The sequence below is a fragment of the Anolis sagrei genome, chromosome 7 (assembly GCF_037176765.1).
Source record: "Anolis sagrei isolate rAnoSag1 chromosome 7, rAnoSag1.mat, whole genome shotgun sequence".
Taxonomy (NCBI): Eukaryota; Metazoa; Chordata; class Lepidosauria; order Squamata; family Dactyloidae; genus Anolis; species Anolis sagrei.
This window is the reverse complement of record NC_090027.1, coordinates 24,245,695-24,269,816: the sequence shown is the minus strand read 5'-3', so window position 1 is coordinate 24,269,816 and position 24,122 is coordinate 24,245,695. Positions and strand designations below refer to the sequence as shown.

Below are 24,122 nucleotides of genomic sequence, written 5' to 3'. Positions count from 1 at the left end.
AATATGCCATCTGTGCTATTTTGAGTGTTGGAAAGATATGACGGGCTGACAGGCAGCCATACTGTCACTTGTCTGATCTGCTCTTTAAGTGGAGCTGTGGTGAGACATTGCACTTATACATTTATGTGACGTTCATGATTTAAAGGAGCCAGAGTTTGTATTTGGGATTCTAGATATTAAATCACACTAGAGCAGCGTTTCTCAACCTGGGGGTTGGCACCCCTGGGGGGGAGGGGTTGCAAAGGGGTTTCAGAAGGGTCACCAAAGACCGTCACAAAACATATTTCTGATGGTCTTAGGAACCCCTTTGGCAGAGAAGGCTGAAGATCTCTCCACCTGCCCTTTGCTTCCTTTTTGGAAATAGACAGCATTTATCCCACCAAAAGCCCTCCTCTGCTGTGATGGGCCAGCTTCTCAGCCAGGGGTGGCTCAACCCATTATGCAAAGTAAGCATTTGCAGTATAGTTGATTTTGCCCAGGGGCACTCTTGAGGTGCTCTTGGGGGAAAATAGACCTTGACATATGCGGGTTGTAGTAACTGGGATGTATAGTTCACCTACAATTAAAGAGCATTCTGAACTCCACCAATGATGGAATTGAACCAAATGTGGCACACAGAACTCCCACGACTAACAGAAAATATATATCAGTGATTGGTTGGGGGGGGGGGGGGGGACGACGACGACGCCAAAATACTGTTTGCTTACCATCGAAAATTACCTAGGGCCGCCTCTGCTCTCAGCCAAGGGGAGAGCTTTACTGAGGCTTCAAGTGGGGAGGGGAGAGCAGGTGTGCTTGGAACATGGCAGCATGGTGCACATGTGTGGTTGAGGGAGAGGGAGAGGCTCACACTAGCCAATATCTTCAAGGCATGGAGGTTCTGTGTGAGAAGTTTGGCTCAATTCTATCGGTGGAGTTCAGAACGATCTCTGATTGTAGATGAACTATAAATGCCAGCAACTACAACTCCCAAATGTCAAGGTCTATGTTCCCTAAATTCCACCAGTGTTCACATTTGGGCATATTGAGTATTTGTGCCAAGCTTGGTCCAGATCCATCATTGTTTGAGTCCAGTGCTCTCTGGATGTAGGTGAACTACAACTCCAAAACTCAAGGTCAATGCCACCAAACTCTTCCAGTATTTTCTGTTGGTCATGGGAGTTCTGTGTGTCAAGTTTGGTTCAATTCCATCATTGTCGGAGTTCAGAATGCTCTTTGGTTGCAGGTGAACTATAAATCCCAGCAACTACAACTCCCAAATGACTAAATCAATTCCCCCCCAATCCCACCAGTATTCAAATTTGGACATATCGGGTATTTGTGCCCAATTTGGTCCAGTGAATGAAAATACAGTCTGTATATCAGATATTTACATTATCATTCATAATAGTAGCAAAATTACAGTTATGAAGTAGCAATGAAAATAATTTTGTGCTTTGAGGTCACCACATGACGAACTGTATTAAGGGGTCGCAGCATTAGGAAGGTTGAGAAACACTGCACTAGAGAATGAATCCACTTTAAATGCGGTTTCAGAATTCACCTTCAGAATTCTGGGGTTTGTAGTTTAGTGAGGCTGTTACAGGCTCCTCCCTAAACTACAAACCCCAGAATTCTGCAGGTGGCAGAAACCGGATTTAAAGTGGATCCATTATCTAGTGTGATGAGGTCCTAGATGTTCACATCTGTTTCTGAGACATTATCTTCTCAGTCAGGGAAGGACCTGTTTTTGCAGGCCGGGTGGCTGTTTTGAATGAGGGGTTCTGGGAATTGAAGTCCATAAAAGTAAGGTTAGAATGTGGTCAAGATGACAAAGTTATTAATGAGGAAATAAACAGAAGCAAGGAGTGTGCTGGAGTTTGCTTTTGCCTGAGCCAACTGGGAAGTGCAAGACTGCGCCTTCTTTTTGTTGAATTGAGTGCAAATATGACTTTGAACTCAGTACTGGTTGAATATCCCTTATCTGAAATATTTCGGATGTGGTAAAGATCTTATTTACGCAGACCTGCATCTCCACCAGGTTTATACTATTGCTGCATTTATAGGAGGTCCAGAACTTATAAAAATGTGCAGTAGTAGCATTATCAGCTCATAAGTATTGACATCTAATAGCAAACATATCTTTCCTGTTCAATAACGGAATATTGCCTCAGTAGCGCAATGGATTAAACCCTTGTGCTGGCAGAAGACCAACCGGTTGGAGGTTCGAATCTGGGGAGAATGCAGATGAGCTCCCTTTGTCAGCTCCAGCTCCGCATGCGGGGCATAAGAGAAGCCTCCCACAAGGATAGTAAAAGGATAGTCTCCTGGGCAACGTCCTTGCAGATGGCCAATTCTCTCACACCATAAGTGACTTGCAGTTTCTCAAGTCACTCTTGAAACGAAAAAACCCCAAAACAAAACAATGGAATATCCTGCCTTGGAAAAGGTGGAGTCACCTTCTTTGGAAGTCTTTGCCAGGGGTTGCACAACCATCTTTTGGGAGTGTTTCAGTTGTATATGGCAACGATCGGACTAAATTACCCATCCTACTCTATGGTTATGGGTTAGGGAACTGTGCTCAAGGCAATCTTTCAGCAAAACTTTGTGCTACTGTATTGATTCATCCTCTCTCAGGGGAGATAATTTGTGCTGATCGCTTTCTGAGATAACCTCAAAAGGAATGGTAAACCATGGACTTTAAAAACCCCGAGGGGCTTTGGGAAACATTTAAATGATTAAGGAGAAGCTGAATCTTCTCTAGAGACTAAGAAAGCTCTACATTGCTGAGCTGTTTCTCATCTTTTTTTGCATACTCCATCCTTTTCATTGGGGGTTACAGAGAAAGATGAAAGTTTCCCAAGCTCTTCATGGTTAAGGTGAGTGAAACATCTGGACTGTTGGAGAAGGAGAAGAGATTATAGCTAGCGAAACCAGGCTTTGAACCCACCCACATGTGCCCCCCTCCCCAACTCAATGGGCTATTCATTCCTTTCCCCAGCCCCACCTCAGTCTGTACTGCTGTTTGAAGCCAGATGCCCAGGCAATTCCAGATGATCCCTGATGTGAGTTTGGTATGAAATGAGAAGCAAAGTTACCAGAGGGATTAGAAACGAGTGGAGAGAGTTGCTCCCTGTCTCACTCATGGCAAGAAGCCACCTGATCTTGTGAGGCACCACATGGGTTTGCTGGTAATCATGCATGGGTCACGGTGCCAACCCCACTGCGGAGCGAGGCCTTGGAGATCTCGGTGCTGACTGTCGAAAGAGGAAAGCTCTCGTATTTGTCCTTCTCGTTGCTGCAGCTGCAGCGGTAAAGCAAGGCCTTGACTTCCTTCTGGAAATTGCTGTTGAGGAAGCCGTAGATGATGGGGTTGATGCAAGTGGAGGCCATGGCTACCAGATGGCAAAGGGAGAAGATGAAGTTGTGGTAACACACCGAGATCTTCTCGTGGTCCCAGTCATAAAGGGCATTGAAGACCGTGAGGGGGAACCAACAGGCTGCGAAAGCGACCACAATGCAAGCCAGCATGAGATTGACTCTCCTGTGGCTGGTGGCTCGGGAGCCGTCTTTGGCCCGCTCCACCATGTCCTTACGGCGCTGGAGGCGCAGGAAGATGCGGAAGTAGCAGGCCATGATGAGGAGCAAAGGCAAACAATACTGGAAAAGCAGGAGGAAGGTGGTGTAGGCCAGGCGATGATGGTCCGACGGCCAGCGCTCAATACAGGCCAGGTGGTCAGCAAAGGGGTCAAAAGGAAGGCTTAGATTTTGGAAAGGTTCATCAGTTAGGATGGTGAAGGAGAGGAAAGGCAGGGAAATGAAGCAAGCAACCACCCAAGTCAGGGCCACAGCTAAGTAAGCGTGGTTGACCCCTGGTTTCCATCCCGTCGGGTTGATGATGAGCTGATGCCTCTCCAGAGCAATCCAAACCAGGGAGAGGATGGACACGGTGATGGAGACACACTGAAAGAAGGGGCTGGCCTTGCAGAGGACTTCTCCCAAAATCCAGCGGTCCATCAAGGTGTAAATGACTGTGACCGGCATGCAGACCACGGACACCAGAAGGTCAGAGCAGGAGAGGTTAGCAATGAAGATGTTGGTGACATTCCTCATCTCCTTCTGCTGGACGATGACGCAGACCAGGCAGAGGTTGCCGATCAGTCCCACAGCAATGACCGTGCTGTAGGCGATGATCAGGAAGGTGTCATTGCCCACTGAGTTGCTGCAGGGCATCCCGCTTTCCTCCAACAGGCTCAGCTGCTCTGAGAAGTTCAAGTAGAGGAAGTTCATCAGCTGGTCCATGACACGGTCCTCCTCCCACCTTCAGGTTCTTCTGGCTGCAAATGGGGCTAGAACCAGCTCAGGAATTCACCCACGAATTGTCCTGCATAAGAAAGAAGAGACAGAGTGAAAAGGAAACTTGGACATAGCTGACTACTGCTGTCTACAATGTTGGGATGTATACTCCATCACAATATTGGTCACCTAGTTCAATACAGTAGGATCCCTATGTCTGCGTGACCAGTATCAGCAGTGGCAATCTGACGATATACCATATATATTCGAGTATAAGCTGACCTGAATAAAAGCCGAAGTACCTAATTTTAGCACAGAAAACTGGGGAAACTTATTGGCTCGAGTCTAAGCCAAGGGTGGGAAGTGCAGCAGCTACGGGTTAATTTCAAAATAAAAATAGATACCAATAAAATTACATTAATTGAGGCTAAATGTTTTTAAATATTTACACATAAAACTGATTTAAGATCAAACTGTCAAACTCTGATGAGTCTAACCTTCTTCAGTGTAAATGTGCTTACGTATCCTTCCAATAAGCACCATAGTTTATTTTAACTATACATTTTGGGGGAAATGCTCTGTGTATATGAATAAGGAAAAGTGGGAAAGACTGGCATGGGAAGGGGGTGGGAAAGAAGGACTGGAAATGGGAATACGGTGGAATGGGAAGTGATGGTTGAAAAAGTGGGAAAATGAGGTGGAAAAGGGATGGCTGGAAAAGTAAGAGAGATTGGGGTGGGAAAGGGCAACCGGTGAAGGAGGAACGACTGAGGTGTGAAAGGGGGGTTGGAAACTGGGAAAGGTTGGGTGGAAAGGGGTGATAGAAAAGTGGGTCTAGAGCCATGATGGCGAACCTAGGACATGCGTGTCAGTTATATATTACAATTATACATTTTTGTTATTTAAACTATAAATAACACAAAATTATGGGTTTTTCCCCCAAAGTGACATACCACCCGAGTTATGCTTCATTTTCTGGCAAACTCTGACACACCAAGCTCCTGGCGAATCCTCCCACCAAAAGCCCTCCTCTACTGCGATTGGCCAGCCTCTCAGCCAAGGGAAGGGCTGTTTCTAAGACTCCAAGTGGGGAGGGGAGAGCAGGCACTCTGGGCGCATGGCAGGATGGTGTGCATATGCGGGTGAGGGAGAGCGTGCGAGGCTGGAGGGAGGCTCGCGCCAGCAAATCCCTTCAAGGTGTGGGGGTTCTGTGTGGGAAGTTTAGCCCAATTCTATTGTTGGTGGGGTTCAGAATGCTCTTTGATTGCAGGTGAACTATAAATCCCAACAACTACAACTCCCAAATGTCAAAGTCTGTTTTTCCCAAACTCCACCACTGTTCACATTTGGGCATATTCAGCATTCATGCCAAGTTAGGTCAGGATCCATCATTGTTTGAGTCCACAGTGCTCTCTGGATGTAGGTGAACGACAACTCCAAAACTCAAGGACAATGCCCACCAAATCCTTCCAGTATTTTCTGTTGGTCATGGGAGTTCTGTGTACCAAGTTTGGTTCAAATCTATCATTGGTTGAGTTCAGAATGCTCTTTGATTGTAGGTGAGCTATAAATCCCAGCAACTACAACTTCCAAATGACAAAGATCAATCCCCCCAACCCCACCAATATCCCAATTTGCACATAACAGGTATTGGTGCAAAATTTGGTCCAGTGAATGAAAATCCATCCTTCATCTATATAAATAAAAATGTAATGTTCATTTGTGGGATTCACAGAACTCAAAAACCACTGGGGGAATTGGCACCAAATTTGGACACAAGGCATCTAACAACCCAATGTATGTCCTTCACTCAAAAAATTGATTTTGTCATTTGGGAATTGTAGTTTCTGGGACTTATAGTTCACCTACAATCAAAGAGCATTCTGAACCCCACCAACGATGGAATTGAACCAAACTTGGCACCCAGTTCTCCCATGACAGAAACAGAAAATACTGGAAGGGTTTGGTGGGCAGTGTCCTTTGGTTTTGGAGTTGCAGTTCACCTACATCCAGAGATCACTGTGGATCTCTACACGAATACTCAATATGCCCAAATGTGAACACTGGTGGAGTTTGGGGAAAATAGAATCTTGACATTTGGGAGTTGTAGTTGCTGGGATTTATAGTTCACCTACAGTCACAGAGCATTCTGAAACCCAACAACAATAGAATTGGGCCAAACCTCCCACACAGAACCCCCACGTGGGCCACAGCAACGCATGGCAGGGGACAGCTAGTATCAAATATTCCCATTATAATTCATAACAGTAGCATAATTACAGTGGGGGTCACCACAACATGAGGAACTGTATTAAGGAAGGTTGAGAAATACTGCTTTAGGCTGAAACCTCTACCCACCCTATCTTGAATACTTCCTTAAAGTTCATACTAAATCTTGGAACAAATACACATCCCACTATGATGGGATGCCACTGGTGTTTTGTAGCTGCACAGCCCTTGGTTGGAGCCCCTGATGGCGAATGGGTAAAACCCTTGTGAAGGTAGGACTGCTGACCGACAGCACTTTTAATCCAAAGATAGCAGGTTGAGCTCCTGTCTATCAGCTCCAGCTCCCCATGTGGGGACATGAGAGAAGCCTCCCACAGGATGGTAAAACATCCGGGCATCTCCTGGGCACTGTCCTTGCAGATGGCCAATTCTCTCACACCAGAAGCGACTTGCAGTTTGTCAAGTTGCTCCTGACACAAAAAAAGGGCTGGGTTGAAAAAAAGCAGCCCAAAATTGGGGAATTGCTCTTTTGGAAAAGCTAACCTCTCCTGTACAAGATGATATAAATGGACAGCCAGATCTAAGTTCCTTTTCAGCACCATTTCCTTTTATTAATTTCATCAATGACAGCAGGGATTTTCCATCTCCTCCACAGTTGCATTTAGACCTGTGGAGAGATGCTTCAGTTGAATAGCAAAATTCATTGCTGTTTTTCTCATGCTGCGAACCTGTGAAGCAAAGATTTCACATAAACCTGGAAAATTCTTCCTTTCAGAGGAAATAATGTGCCTGGTGAGTTCTTTGCGTCTTCTGTTAAGACAAATACCGGTAGTTATGCTATACTGCTATGTCATATTATTAATAACATTTTTTTTAAAAAGGAGATAACTGCGATCTTGTGGATGCAAGGCAGGAAGTCTCCCGCTGAGTTTGCTCTTTCCTTCCTGCGTTGCTGTGTTGAGATCATGCCCATAGAGCCAAGGCATGCTGAAATAGTTCCATCAATTGTTAAACAGGAGCAAAGGCAAACAGGCCAACTCTGGGTTGCTGTGAGTTTTCTGGGCTGTATGGACATGTTCTTTCTCCTACCCTGGACATTATTCCACAGATATATAAACCCCCCTTGCCTTGTTTCCAACAGACCTCACAACCTCTGAGGATGCCTGTCATAGATGTGGGAGAAACGTCAGGACAAAATGCTTCTGGAAGATGATCATACAGCCCAGAAAACTCACAGCAGCCCAGTGATTGCGGCCATGAAAGCCTTTGACAACACATAGAATAATAGAGCTGGAAGAGACCACATCCGTCATCTAGTCCATAGTCCATGAAACATGGCCATACAGCCCAGAACACTCACAGCAATCCAGTGATGCCAGTCATAAAAGCCTTCCAACACAAGGCCAACTCTCTCATGGCTGCACCCATTGCACCCATTTCGTAACAACTTTGTAGACCTTTTGCTTTAGGAAAAACCACCTTCATTATGTTCTTGTGGGTTTTTTTCAGGCTATAAGGCCATGTTCTAGAGGCATTTCTCCTGACATTTCGCCTGCATCTATGGCGAAATGTCAGGAGAAACGTCAGGAGAAATGCCTCTAGAAGATGGCCTTATAGCCCGAAAAAACCCACAAGAACCTAGTGATTCCAGCCATGAAAGCCTTCAACAATACACCTTCATTATTTTCAATTTCCAAGACGGCACTTAATGAAGCACATTTTCCCTTTCAGGAAAAAAAAAATCTACCAACAGATGGGCAAAATCCTTTCTTTTCCATCACTGACCCTGCATCACATTGCAGAGAGAGACTGAGGGATGCTTTTCTCCTGGTTTTCTTCAGCTTGCCATGGAAACACGCTGCTAGCTGGGAGATGCCAACAGGCAGAGAGGAAATGCCCAGATTCCTATCCTGCTGCCAAACCCACAAGTCTTGTTCTCCATCAACCGCTGCCCAAATTGGGGATGACCCCAGCAAGGAGCATGCTTCTCCCCTCTTTGCAGAGAAGATGAGTCCCAACTTCCTGGCTATTTGGATTCTGAAGCAATGGCTGCAGGTTTAAGGGGGTGTCTCTTCTCCGACCCACTTTGGGGGGGCTTCACCAGGCAATGCCAGAAACTTAGGATGGCACAACTCTAGAAGGAAACATCCCCATGCTTTCCTTTTCAATGTGGCTCTATGATAATCCACAAGAAAGGTGGTAGAGAAAGGCACTTTCAATAGAAATGGTGACCTGGTGTCCATATCTGCCTTCAAGTAGAAGTGTCTTGACTACATACATATTAACTGGAGCGGAAATCATCTATCGGACAGATGGCAAGCTATTTAACCTCAGCAGACTGAAAGCCAAAAGCAAGGTCACAACAACATCTGTTATAGAACTCCAATATGCTGATGATAGTCTGTACAAGCCACTCTAAAGATCTTTGAAGAAGCATATGAGAAGCTCGGCCTCTCATCGAACATCGCAAAAACCAAAGTGCTCTCCCAGTAGTCACCAGCCAATCCCTCTACAATGCCAGGCATACAGTTTAATTGTGTAATATTAGAAAATGTCACCTATTTTCGCTCCCTTGGCAGCTACCTCTCCACAAAGGTCAACATTGACACTGAAATACAATACCGCCTGAGCTCTGTGAGTGCAGCTTTTTTCCGAATGAAGCACAGAATGATTGAGGACTGGGACATTCGTAGGGAGACCAAGGTGCTTGTTTATAAAGCTATTATCAAAAACAAGTCATGTCAGACTAATCTGATCTCTTTTTTCGACAGAGTTACAAGCTGGGTAGATGCGGGGAATGCTGTGTGTGGATATAGCTTATCTGGACTTCAGAAAGGCCTTCGACAAGGTCCCCTATGACCTTCTGGCAAGGAAACTGTTCCAATGTGGACTAAGCAAAACTACGGTTAGGTGGATCTCTAATTGGTTAAGCGGATGAACCCAGAGAGTGATTCTCTCCAATGCTTCCTCTTCATCCTGGAAAGAAGTGACAAGCGGAGTGGGTTTCCGTCCTGGGCCCAGTCCTTTTCAACATCTTTATTAATGACTTGGATGAAGGGTTAGAAGGCAGGATCATCAAGTTTGCAGACAACACCAAATTGGGAGGGATAGCCAATACTCCAGAGGACAGGAGCAGGATTCAAAACGATCTTGACAGATTAGAGAGATGAGCCAAAACTAACAAAATGAAGTTCAACAGGGACAAATGCAAGATACTCCACTTAGGCAGAAAAAACAAAATGCAAAGATACAGAATGGGGGACGCCTGGCTCAAGAGCAGTACATGTGAACAAGTTAAACATGAGTCAACAATGTGATGCGGCGGCAAAAAAAGCCAATGGGATTTTGGCCTGCATCAATGCAAGTATAGTGTCTAGATCCAGGGAAGTCATGCTACCCCTCTATTCCGCCTTGGTTAGACCACACCTGGAATATTGTGTCCAGTTCTGGGCACCACAATACAAGAGAGATATTGAGAAGCTGGAATGTGTCCAGAGGAGGGCGATTAAAATGATCACGGGTCTGGAGAACAAGCCCTATGAGGAGTGGCTTAAAAAGCTGGGCATGTTTAGCCTGAAGAAGAGAAGGCTGAGAGGAGACATGATAGCCATGCATAAATATGTGAGAGGAAGTCACAGGGAGGAGGGAGCAAGCTTGTTTTCTGCTTCCCTGGAGACTAGGACGCGGAACGATGGCTTCAAACTACAAGAAAGGAGATTCCATCTGAACATTTGGAAGGACTTCCTGACTGTGAGAGCCGTTCAGCAGTGGAACTCTCTGCCCCGGAGTGTGGCGGGGTCTCCTTTTAAACAGAGACTGGATGGCCATCTGTCGGGGGTGCTTTGAATGCAATATTCCTGCTTCTTGGCAGGGGGCTGGACTGGATGGCCCGTGAGGTCTCTTCTAACTCTATGATTCTGTGATTCTATGATTCTATTCTAAACTCAAGAACGGAAAGTGAAATGTTGGAGAACAGGAAAAGAAATGTAAAGATGGGCTCAAAGCCAACCTTAAAAACTGTGGCATTGACACTGATAACTGGGAACCCCTGGTCCTTGAGCGCTCTAGCTGGAGGTCAGCTGTGACCAGCAGTGCTGCAGAATTCGAACAGGCATGAATGGAGGGTGAAAGGGAGAAACATGCCAAGAGGAAGGTGCATCAAGCCAACCCTGACCGGAACCACCTTCCAACTGGAAACAGATGTTCTCACTGTGGGAGAACCTGCGGATGAAGAATAGGGCTCCACAGCCTCCAAGTGTCATATCTTAGAGGACCATCACCAAGACACTACACTTGGAGGACCATCATCCTTGGGCTACTAGGGATCGCCTAAGAAGAAGAAGATAAACCTGACACTTGGTTGAAGTGAAAGTAATTTTTACAAGGCGTCAGGGAGTCAACGGAGTTTCAAATCCATTCTCTATCCTAAAATTACAGCTTTTTTAGTCAAAATATACTAAAGACACCAGATTCTGGCTGATGGTGGAAGAAGGGCTGGCCCCTATGAGTGCTTGGATGGGAGGTTGCCAATGAGGTGGCTGGAGATTGGTAGGAACTGGCATAGCCATCTCTGCATATTCCTTGCCAAACAAAGCTCTGTCCTCGAGTGGTCCCCTGTCCCCAAATGCCACAAAGCTGGCACTTCCAGTGCTTGGGAAAGCTGCCTCTGTGGACTCTCCATCCCAGAATCCCCCAAACACTTATGCAGTCTGGAAAAGAAGCCCCTTCCCAAGCCCGGGAGGAATGCCAGGCACTATAGGCTCTATTTTAGAGGGAGGAACTGGCAAAACCCACCTATGGATACCCCTTGCTTGAGGAAACTCTACAACACTGGCTCTCAACCTTCGTAATGCTGCAACCCCTTAATACAGTTAGAATCCTAGAATCATACAGTTGGAAGAGACCTTGTGGGCCATCCAGTCCAACCCCATGCCACGAAAAAGGAAAATTGCATTCAAAGCACCCCCTGACTGATGGCAATCCAGCCTCTGCCACATGTTGTGGTGGCCCCCATCCAAAAAATTATTTTTGTCACTATGTCATAACTGTAATTTTGCGACTGTTATGAATCGTAATGTAAATATCTGATATGCAGGATATATTTTCATTCACTGGACCAAATTTGGTAGAAATACCCAATACGCCCACATTTGGATACTGTTGGTATGAGGGGGTGGGGTGGGTGGGTTGATTTTAACATTTGAGATTTGTAGTTGCTGGTATTTATAGTTCATCTACAATCAAATAACGGAATTGAACCAAAACAAAAAAACAATGAACGAAATCACACCAAATTTGGCAACAAAACGTCTCACAACACAAGGAGTGACCATCACTCAAAAAATTATGATTTCGTCATTTGGGAGTTGTAGTTGCTGGGATTTATAGTTCACCTACAATTAAAGAGCATTCTGAACTCCACCAAAAATGGAATTGAACCAAACTTGGCACACAGAACTCCCAAGACCAACAGAAAATTCGGAAAAGGTTTGGTGGGCACTGACCTTGAGTTTGGGAGTAGTAGTTCACCTACATCCCGGGAGCACTGTGGACTCAAACAATGATGGATCTGGACCAAACTTGGCACGGATACTTAATATGCCCAAATATGAACACTGGTGAAGTTTGAGGAAAATAGACCTTAACATTTGGAAGTTGTAGTTGTTGGGATTTACAGTTCACCTATAATCAAAGGGTATTCTGAACCCCACCAACGATAGAATTGGGCCAAACTTTCCACACATAATCCCCATGACCATCAGAAAATACTGTGTTTTCTGATGGTCTTTGGCGATACTTCTGATGCCCCCCCCCCCCCATGATCCCGATCCTCAGGTTGAGAAACACTGCTTTACAAAATGTAGTTGACAGGTGACCAACAAAGACTGAGTTCTTTCCCCCAATGGCTGTGGGAGAGCTCTTCCCAGAGAATGGGGGGGGGGGGGAGGTGCCTTTGGGGTCTGTCCCTCCCAGGAAATATTATGAAACCTGTGGGGGAGGGAGCCATGAGTGCGCAGGTGACTTAAACTGGATCTACACTGCCCAATATCCTAGAATCTGATCCCAGATTATCTGGTTTGAACTGGATTCATAGAATTATAGAGTCAAGAAACAATCAGAGCCAGCTAACACCTCCCAACAAAGGATTCCCCCAGGCAGAAAGTAGCCAAAGCCTTGAAGTTGCAAGACCATTTAATGCTAATCAAAGGGATCAACCGCAACATTCACACTTGCCTCCTACAGACATTCTTTCTCCCAGCCTAGACATCATTCCACAGACATATCAACCTCACTTGCCTTGCTTCCAACAGACCTCACAACCTCTGAGGGGTCATGCCATAGATGTGGGCAAAACGTCAAGAGAGAATGCTTCTGGAACATGGCCAGACAGCCCGGAAAACTCACAGCAACCCAGTGATTCCAGCCATGAAAAAACATAGAATAAATGAGTTGGAAGAGACCACATGGGTCATCTAATCCATGGGTCTACGCTCCCAAAGTGACCCATTTAAGGTGGAATCAGGCATCAAACAGGGATGTGTTATTGCCCCAACTTTATTCTCCATCTTCATCGCTATGATACTTCATCTTGTTGATAGGAAGCTTCCCACCAGAGTGGAAATCATCTATCAGACAGATGGCAAGCTGTTTAACCTCAGCAGACTGAAAGCCAAAACCAAGGTTACAACAACATCTATTATAGGACTTCAGTATGCTGATGACAACATCATCTGTGCGCATTCAGAAGAAGATCTACAAGCCACTCTAAACACCTTTGCAGAAGCATACGAGAAGCTCGGCCTGGCATTGAACATCGAGAAAACCAAAGTGCTGTTCCAGCAGTCACCAGCCAACCCCTCTCCAATGCCAGAAATACAGCTTAATGGTGTAACATTAGAATATGTTGACCATTTCCGCTACCTTGGCAGCCACCTCTCCACCAAAGTCAACATCGACACCGAAATACAACACCGCCTGAACTCTGCGAGTGCAGCATTTTTCCAAATGAAGCAGAGAGTGTTTGAGGACCGAGACATCCGTAGGGATATCAAGGTGCTTGTTTATAAAGCTATTGTCCTCCCAACCCTGCTATATGCCTGCGAAACCTGGACTGTCTACAGACGTCACATGCAACTCCTGGAACGATTCCACCAGCGCTGCCTCCAGAAAATCCTGCAAATTTCTTGGGAAGACAGGCAAACGTCAGCGTGCTGGAAGAAGCAAAGACCACGAGCATTGAAGCGATGGTCCTCCGCCATCAGCTCTGCTGGACCGGATGCCGGACCACCGTCTCCCAAAGCAGTTGCTCTACTCCGAACTCAACCATAACATTGTTTTTGTTGCTACTTCATAACTGTAATTTTGCTCTTGTTATGAATGGTAATGTAAATATCTGATATGCAAGATGTGTTTTCATTCACTGGACCAAACTGGGCACAAATACCCCATATAACCATATCTGAATTTGAATGCTGCCCGACCACCATCTCCCAAAGCAGTTGCTCTATTCCGAACTCAAGAACGGAAAACTGAATGTTGGTGGACAGGAAAAGAGATTAAAAGATGGGCTCAAAGCCAACCTTAAAATCTCTGGCAGACACTGAGAACTGGGAAGCCCTGGCCTTTGAGCTGGAGGTCAGCTGTGACCAGTAGTGCTGCAGAATTTGAAGAGGCACGAATGGAGGGCGAGAAAGAGAAACGTGCCAAGAGGAAGGTGCGTCAAGCCAACCCCGACTGAGACTGGCTTCCACCTGGAAACCAATGCCCTCGCTGCAGAAGAAGATGCAGATCAAGAATAGGGCTCCACAGCCACCTACGGATCCACCAGAATACTGACCCTGGAAGACTATCCTACTCGGCCAACACTGAAAAACAGAAAACTGATAGATAGATAGAGATATAGATGAGTCTACACTGCCTTATAATCTAGGTATAGAATATTTATAATCTGGGATTGGATCCTGGTATATATGGGCATTGTAGATCCAGTCTCAAAGGCAGGCATAGATCTGAATTGAAGGTCCAGTGATGGGCATCAGCTGAAGCCTGGCCTGTACCTGGAGGAAAGCCCCTCCTTGGCTGCAGAGACTCACCTGAGCGGCTGCCCTAGTTCATGGCCCAGGCTGGCTCTCCTGCAATCGCTGCTTCTGCTCCCGAGATGGGAAGGATGCGGCTGCACACCCTCCTCTCCTGCCTGCTCCACGTGAATGCGGCTCCCTCTTTCTCCTCCTCTTTCTCCTCCTTCCTCTCCTCCCAAGGCTTCAGGTGGGGAGACTTCGAAAGCAACAGGGCCCTCCCCACCAAACTCAGGCAGGGACAGAGCCCCAGCCAAGCAAGGGATGCTTCCACGTGGGTTTCCCTTCTGATGGAGTTGCCAAAAAGGGAACACGTGAAAAGGGGAAAGGATGGGGGCGAATGTTGCTGCTGCTGCATGAGGGAGTGAGGGGTCTCCCCCAATCAGAGCCGGGCCTTTTCCCAAAAGGGCCCGCCCCCTTTTGCACACCCCCCAGAGCTCTCTCTCTCTCTCTCTCTCTCTTCAACAGCCTTGCACCATGGAGATCCACACTGTTGGAATTCTTGCGTGGAATTCAGCCCATCTCTGCAATGCTTGGAACTGGAAGGGTTTGGGATTTCATCATTTTGGAATATTTGCACATGTGCACCTCATATGGAAAACACAGTAATGTATTTATTTATTTATTTATTTGGGGTGCTTCTACCCCGCCTTTCTCAACCCCCTAGGGGGGACTCAGGGCGGCTTACAAAAGGTACAATTCGGTGCCTAACAATTCACAAAATACAATACAATATACAATATACAAATTTACCATATAATGTCAGCAGTTATAACTAATTAAAACAACCAAACAGTATACTAGCAGCAATAAAATCATCTTGTGGTCAATGTTCACCAATTCATAATCCGTAATCCATCTAGCATCATCATTGTCCTTTCCTACTCTGGTCGTCATTGATTGTCTTTGTCCATCTGCCAGCTTATCCGAAGGCCTGGTCCCACATCCAGGTTTTTAGCTTCCTTCTGAAAGAGAAGAGGGATGTTGATGTCCTAATCTCCACTGGGAGTGCATTCCACAGGCGAGGGGCCACCACCGAGAAGGCCCTGCCCCTCGTCCCCACCAGTCTTGCTTGTGATAAAGGTGGAGCCGAGAGCAGGGGCCCCTCAGCAGATCTTAAACTCCGAGGTGGGACGTAGAAGGAGATACGTTCGGACAGATACGCTGGGCCGGAGCCGTAAAGGGTTTTGTAGGTCATGGCCATGATATTGGAAAAATCCACTTCTAACACCCTACCAAAAAAGAGAAACGCTAAAGAATGCTCAGACTTTCACACAGTGGCACTAATTTCACGTAATGCTCAAGATCCTGCAAGGAAGACTCAAAGAAATACATGGAGAGAGAGTTGCCAGATATACAAGCTGGGTTTATTTATTTATTTATCATGTCAGGAACAAACCAAACAGTTGTATTGCATTTTTAAACAAACAAACAAACCATGCAAAAAGAATCTGTGAACCCCACCTCCTCCAAGAGGAACTGAACCACCTAAACTGGGCTCTACAGGCCAATGGAGACTCCACCTCAGACATCAGAAGAGCGTCAAGACCGAGAATAAGCCAGGAGAGTCAAGACAATGATCCACCCAGAGGAAAAATGTTCCTGCCATACATCAAGGGAACCACTGACTGCATAGGGAAGCTGATGAGGAAACACAACATACAAACTATCTACAGACCCACCAAGAAAATCCAACAAATGCTACGTTCAGCAAAGGGCAAGAGGGATCCTCTCACTTCTGCAGGAATCTTCCGTATACCATGCAGATGTGGACAAGTCTACATAGGGATCACCAAACGCAGCAGCATTGCCCAAACACGAATCAAGGAACATGAAAGGCACTGCAGGCTACTTCAACCAGAGAAGTCAGCCATATCAGAGCACCTGATGAACCAACCTGGACACAGCATTTTATTTGAGAACACAGAAATGCTGGACCACTCTCACAACCACCATGTCGGACTACACAGAGAAGCCATTGAAATCCACAAGCATGTGGACAATTTCAACAGAAAGGAAGAAACCATGAAAATGGAAAAAATCTGGCTACCAGTATTAAAAAACTCAAAAATTACAACAGCAAAACAGCAGAGAGGAAACAAACAAGGATTTCTATTCACATGGGGAAAATGGAAGGAAAAATGAAGAGGGGCTGATCAAGGGCAAGGTGGATGGATGGCATCCTTGTAGGGAGTAGCTTGACCTTGTAAACTGCTGAGGGGGGCTGAGTGGCTGAGGGGGAAAAGGAAAGGCCCGAGGCTGCTAGGAATCATGGGAGTTGAAGTCCAAAAACACCTGAAGGGCCGAAGTTTGCCCAGGCCTCATCTAGAGCATGTATGACTTTGCCCAGCCTGTCCCATAGGCTGTTGAGCACACTGCTTCTTAAACTGTGGGTCCCAATCCCAAATATGCCCCCCATAGCTCAATGTTGGGGGTCACAAAAAGTTTGGCAACAGCAAAAGCTTTCTAAAGGCTACCCATTTACACAAATCCATTAGCTACAATGTGCAATGTTTACAGTGGACTCTGCAGAAAATGCTTTAGGCGTACTCCAGAAAAAGGGGAAATCAGCCTGTTTAGCAAACTTTGCAAATGCTTTTTTGGTATCAGCAAATATTTATTTTATAGCTGTTTTATAGACCTATTGTAAGACTGTGGAAGATCTTGGGAGTTGAAATCAAGCTCACAACAACAATACACTGAAGGCAAATGATTTATTTCCTTCTTTCCTCAGTTCCTGAAAGACAGATCTAAAGCTTCCCACTATTTATTTATCGTATCAGGAGCAAAGCAAGGGTACAATTACAATGTATTTAAAAAAACACAAAGTTGGGGTGCCTTTGGTGTTGCTGTGAGAAGGTCCTCCATTGTGCATATGGCAGGGCTCAGGCTGCATTGTAGTAAGTGGTTCGTGGATTGCTCTTCTCCACACTCACATCGTTGGTGGAGTTCAGAGTGCTCTTTGACTGTAGATGAGCTATAAATCCCAACAACTACAACTCCTATTTGTGCCAAGTTTGGTCCACATCCATAATTGTTTGAGTCCATAGTGCTCTCTGGATGTAGGTGAACTGCAACTCCAAAACTCAAGGTCAATGCCCACCAAACCTTTCCAGTATTTTCTGTTGGTCATGGGAGCTCTGTGTGCCAAGTTTGGTTCTCTTCCATCATTGTTGGAGTTCAGAATGCTCTTTGATTTTAGGTGAATAAATCCCAGCAACTACAACTCCCAAATGACAAAATCAATCCTCCCACAACCTCACCAGTATTTACTTACTTACTTAGGTGATCCCTCGTAGTCCGAGGATGATGGTCCACCAAGTGTAGTATCCTAGCAGTGACTGTGGAGCCCTATTCTTGACCTGCATCTTCTCCTGCAGTGAGGGCATTGGTTTCCAGGTGGAAGGTGGTCCTGGTCGGGGTTGGCTTGACATGCCTTCCTCTTGGCATGTTTCTCTCTTTCACCCTCCATTTGTGCCCCTTCAAATTCTGCAGCACTGCTAGTCACAGCTGACCTCCAACTGGAGCGCTCAAGGGCCAGGGCTTCCCAGTTCTCAGTGTCTGTGCCAGAGGTTTTAAGTCTGGCTTTGAGACCATCTTTAAATCTCTTTTCCTGCCCATCAACATTCCGTTTTCCGTTCTTGAGTCCGGAATAGAGCAACTGCATTGGGAGACGGTGGTCGGGCAGTATTCAAATTCAGATATGGTCATATCGAGTATTTGTGCCCTATTTGGTCCAGTGAATGAAAACACATCTTGCATATCAGATATTTACATTACGATTCATAACAAGAGCAAAATTACAGTTATGAAGTAGCAACAAAAACAATGTTATGGTTGGGGGTCAGCACAACATAAACTATATTAATTAAGGGGTTGCAGCATTAGGAAGGTTGAGAAACACAGTCTTTCTGAGCCGTACTCTGCTTACATCTTTCACTTCCTTCTGGATCCCAGCACAGTTCCTGGAAACACAGAGACCCCACAAGCGAAATCCCCTTCATCCACAGCTGGTCATGCCTTTCCTGGCCAAGCTGCATCCTTCACCTGCTGGGTTTCCTTCTGAAGGAGAGAATGGAAGGAAATGCTTTGGACGTCACCAATGGGCTCCATTCCACTCAGGTGTCTGCTGCCTTCTGTTCGGTCTCACACAACGAGCCAGGTCCCTTTCTACACAAGATTTTTATACAAAGCATTACTGGGCCAGGATTGCTCAAAGGTGGTGAAGTGATTTGATTCTTATCGTAGAGTCTTTCAAAATTCAAGCAGCCATTCTCTTAACTTCAAATCTATGCTTAAAACAGAGGGACAATAATGACTGACTTTTTTAGGGCATCCGGCTGCAAAATAGGACAGAGATCTGTGAAGAAGAGGGCATTTTAACCAGAGGAGTTTTTGGGACAAGCTGCACCACTCTAAAACGTACACATTCTCTCAGCCTTTCACATCTTGCCAAAAAGATCCTCCTCTCCCTTAATAGGTTATTCTTAGGGTTACCATAATTCAGAAAAAACTTTGAAGGCACACAGCAGCAAAGAACATATTGCTTTGCTTATTTCTGTTTTATCAATTTCCTAACAACTGTCTACAAATATTTTGGGGATTGAATCTCCTCTAAATGCCCCCACCCTTTAGCTTTCCTAACATAATATGAAAATTATGCCAAGATAATGTCTGTTAGCAGCTTATCACACTGTAAATCATCGCCTTCTCCTGAGAAAAACTTATAATATCAAAAAGGATTACCACCTTACCCGCTTCATAGGAAATCTGCTACAAAACAGGAGCTTTTTTGTTGAGTTCTAGGGCACAGAAGCAGATAGTGAAAACAGAAGAATGGCCTGCCTCAGGGAAGCGTACTTGTATAGCCAAGTCTGATTGTTCATATGTGTAACGAGCACTGAATGTACACCCTTTTGTAAATCTTTTGCATCTTTTTTCTTTTTGCATTTTTTCTTTTGTTCATTTGTTTTGTTTCCTATATACACTACAAAACAATCAGATCAGATAGCACACCAGCTCTGGAAGAATGGGAAACCCAACCTTGCCACCAAAGTAGGAAAGAAACCAAGAGTCAGACAACCAGATATTGAGAACAACAACCTTCCTGAACCTTTTACATTTACTGAATTGGACATGGCTCTCAATAAATGTAAAAATGGCAAAGCAGCTGGCCTGGATGATCAACAGATGGAACAAATCAAGAACTTTGGTCCAAAAGCAAGGTCCTGGCTGCTGGAGCTGATGAACAACTGCACTGTATCTGGTCAGATCCCCAAAATCTGGAGGAAAGCAAGAGTCATAGCCATCTTGAAACCAGGCAAAGACCATAATGATCCAAAAAGCTATAGACCAATCTCCTTGATATGCCATATTTACAAAGTTCTGAAGATACTTATCTTGCATAGAATTATGGAAAAAAATAGACCCATGTTTGATTTCACAGCAAGCCGGCTTCAGGAAAGGCAAAAGCTGCACATCGTAAGTGCTGAACCTGACTCAGCACATAGAAGATTGCTTTGAAAGACAGCGGTTGCTTTGAATGCAATATTCCTCCTCCAGGGGGTTTATTTATTTATTTATTTCCGTCACTTTTACCCCGCCCTTCTCACTTCTCACCCCCCAAGGGGGGACTCAGGGCGGCTTACAGAGAAAGGCACAATTCGATGCCTTGTCACATATACATACATATATAAAAGCAATTAAACAATTACAAATTAAAATTAAATCATCAATACAAAACAATACAATAAACACTGTAGTAGGCTAATCCTGAGCTCAGTTGGACTGGATGGCCCATGAGGTCTCTTCCAACTGTATGATTCTATGATTCCATGATTCTAAGGCTGAGAGGAGACATGATGTGTGAGGGGAACTCATAGGGCGGAGCGAGCAAGCTTGTTTTCTGTTTTCTTGGAGACTAGGATGCAGAACAAAGGCTTCAAAGTACAGGAAAGGAGATTCCACCTGAACATTAGGAAGAACTTCCTAACTGTGAGAGCTGTTCAGCAGTGGAACTCTCTGCCCTGGAGTGTGGTGGAGGCTCCTTCTTTGGAAGCTTTTCGGCAGAGGCTGGATGGCCATCTGTCAGGGCTGCTTTGAATGCAATTTTCCTGCTTATTGGCAGAATGGGGTTGGACTGGATGTCCCACGAGGTCTCTTCCAACTCTATGATTCTATGATCCTAAGCAGAGTTGTGCAGTCACAACCCTGACATTTAAAAATCAACTACGTCTCCAGTTAATGTTTGGAAAGGACTCTTGACACTCGTCCACCCACCAAAGCCATGTCTTAAAGGTAACATTATGTTTTAGGTGTTATTTCTGATTATAAGGATAAGTTGCCTAATGTGGTTGTGCCAAAGAGGAAAAGCCTGCTGTGCTGCAAAAAATGAAGTTAATGTATTTGGAATCAGAAACGATGGGGAATAATTTCATTTCCACACTTCTCCATGGACGAAGCATTCAGATGCTGTTGAGATGAATTTACTGGAGAGACACCATCTTCCAGATACAGATACAGAAAGAATCGGTTGGCATAGCGTGTAACGGCTATTTTATCTTCTTTAATTAAGGGAAATTGGTGTGTTTTCTCCCTTTGATCGAGTGAGTCATGCTGGATTAATTTCATTTTCATTCCTTTGCGTTGCCTGTTCAGGATCTCATTCGAGTGATAAATACTGTTTTCAAAGCAGCACAGCCATGTTGAATCAATGAACCTGAGCAGTCTGAATCAATGGTCTGGGGATCTTGCCCTGACCCAAAGAGACAACTACGAGACAGTTAAGTGTCAAATCCTAGTTGTGGGTCTGTTCCGAGGCATCTAAATTATATATAACATACTCCTTTCGCTGTGAGTCAATGCATTGTATTAAATACATTGCATAGTGTTGCCAAAATGAGGACTTTGTGGGACAAAGGTCTAGTGATGCATCAAACAAAAGGGGCAAGAAGGGCTGCAATGCAACAAAGATTATTGTATTATTGTCGTCATAACTGTTCATTGGGTTTTCTTGGTCTGATTGATTTAGAGAAGATTTGCCATTGTCTTCCTGGGCTGAGAGCATCTGGATTGCTGTGAGTTTTCCAGGCTGTATGGCCATGCTCCAGAAGCATTCTCTCCTGATGTTTTGCCCACATCTATAGATGAGGGTGAAATGTCAGGAGAGAATGCTTCAGTGCACCATATGAACCCAAACAATTATACATCTGGATGAAACTTGACATGCATACCCGATATGTCCAAATTTGAATACTGATGAGTTTTGAGGGGAATTGGCCTGGACATTTTGGAATTGTAGGTACTGGGGTTTATAGTTCACCTGCAGTCAAAGAGCACTCTGAACTCGACCAAAGATGGAATTGGACCACACTTGGCAAACAGAGCACCCATGACCAGCAAAAATACTGGAGGTCCTTTGGGAAAATTCACTTTGATTTGGGGGAGTTGCAGTTCACTTACATCCAGAGAGCACTGTGAACACAAACACTGATGGTTGCTCAAGGAGACCCGAGAGCGATCCACTGCAGAATTATTTTTCATCTCTTAAGCGGATGTGATTTGGCTAGGGATTGTCCCTAATGTCAATGAGGAAGATGGGATTTCTGGCAGCACGAGATTTTAAGTCCTGAAATTCCCAAGAGAGGCCCAGAGAAGTCTTTCTCTAGGGAAACGAGTTCTGAGGATGAATTGCCAGGTGGAGAGGTTAATGAGCTGATAGATAGAAAGCTTAGTTTTTGCAAGCTATGGGCTTCTTTCTTCTCCCGCCACATAAATTGATTAAAATAATAATTTTAATAAAACATTCTCCCACCAGAGAAATGGATTAAAATAATAATTTTAATAAAACATGTGTCCATAGTTCATACTGGGGAAGTTCAGACGTGAAAATGAGTTCCTTTGAGCCAAAAAAGAAATTGAAGAAAGTCCAACAGTCACAGAAAGGTGCTTGATTATCTTCACTGAGCCAAAGAATGGATTTCTGCAACGCCAGGATCGAGTTGGTCTTTGGTCCTTGGGAAACTATAACTCCCTCCAAGGACTGGGGCCCCAAGGCCAGGCTCTTCCCTGAAAGCCTCAGGGGGTCCTTGTTGTTGCTAGTGTCTTGGCAAATTGACCAAAACTTAACCCCTTTGTGCAGTCTGGTACCCTTGCCCTTTGCAGAACTATAAGTTACCATCCCTTATTGGGGGGACGGACATGCTCGACTTCATAATTTTGATGATGTTGCCTGTTGTTTATGTTTTTGGTTTTATTCTGCTGTAATATATTGTCCAGGCTTGGCCCCATGTAAGCCACTCCGAGTCCCCACTGGGGAGATGGTGGCGGGGTATAAATAAAGATTATTATTATTATTATTATTGTTGTTGTTGTTGTTGTTGTTATTATTATTATTGTTATTTGCCAATTTATACTGGTCTGGGGTGGTGATGTTAAGTAGAGAGGAACTTCTGCCTTGGAATACCACACAGGCTTTGGAACGTTGGCTACCTCCTTTAAAGTTTCTATTACAATCCAGAGAGATCTCATCATGGAAATTGTACGTACCATTATGCCAGCTGAAGGTACATTTCAAGTTACGATGTGGACTTTATTCCAGGAAAGTAGCTACCATTTTTTTCTAAAACACAAAAATGCTCACCTGCTTAACATGCCTACCTCTCTGGGATTACCTGCTTAACGTGCCTGCTTCTCTGGGAATATTTTTCTTCATGCCCTGAATAAAAGCAAGCTTCAGCAAGATCCCATCTGTCACTAGCAGGTTTTGCAGATTGCCTGTACTTTTTTAGAACATTTCCGTGGGAGGTTTTGCAGGGAACTCAGGTTCTTGGCAAGGAATGGGTGCCTTCCTGGATGAGTGGCTCCCCTCCAAGATGGAGAAGATCAGCAGAAGTCTTCCTGGATGGATGCATCTGACTGTCAGATATTTTTTACATTTTGTCTCATTCCTTCTTAGCTGTCCTTGCCTCCTTCTGATTTCTTGGCTGTCATCTCCATTCCAGTTATTGCCCGAGCAAAGAGATGAGAAATCTTCAACAGCCTTTTCATTGGCTGACCTCTTTCTCCCCTCTTCAGGAGAACTTTATAAGTCCACAGCCTTAAGAAAGCTCAGAACATTCTTAAGGATCCATCTCATCTGTCATATTCTTTTTTAAAAAAAATTATTACCATCTCGCTGACGGTACAGGGTGACAAAAACAAGGACAAACAGACAGAGAGATGGGCCTCATGGTGGCACAGTGGATTAAACACTGTGCTGCTGAACTTGCTGACCGAAAGGGTTGGCAGTTCGAATCTGTCAGGTTTTACAATGTATTGTAATGTAATATAGCTGAGTCATGCACTGCTAATGGGCTTCTATTGGAAATACTGAGTCATGCATTCGCCGTATATAGGGAATCATTTGGGGAATGTGTTCTGGCCTAGTCCAGGTGATTGTGAATGATGTAATCCTGGGTTTGAGTTAAGTCAATGAGTTGGGAACCAATCAGAGATTGCTATGTGTAAATGAATTGTATATAAGGAAGTCATGTACAGTGTATA

General features: G+C 44.9%; 1 protein-coding gene across 1 annotated transcript; it reads right to left on the bottom strand.

Annotated features, from left to right (window-relative positions):
- Positions 1-689: 689 nt before the first annotated feature.
- On the bottom strand, positions 690-14,922 carry LOC132782752 (neuropeptide Y receptor type 1-like). The gene is made up of 2 exons (XM_060787660.2): positions 14,598-14,922; positions 690-4,363 (listed from the first exon to the last, which is right to left on the bottom strand). Exon 2 carries the CDS (start codon positions 4,279-4,281, stop codon positions 3,175-3,177), a length of 1,107 nt encoding a protein of 368 aa, XP_060643643.1. The 5' UTR covers positions 4,282-4,363; positions 14,598-14,922; the 3' UTR covers positions 690-3,174.
- Between the last annotated feature and the right edge of the window lie 9,200 nt (positions 14,923-24,122).

What these genes read in the sequence shown, in the direction of transcription:
- LOC132782752 (XM_060787660.2), bottom strand. Translation starts at nt 4,281, where the DNA reads ATGGACCAGCTGATGAACTTCCTCTACTTGAACTTCTCAGAGCAGCTG.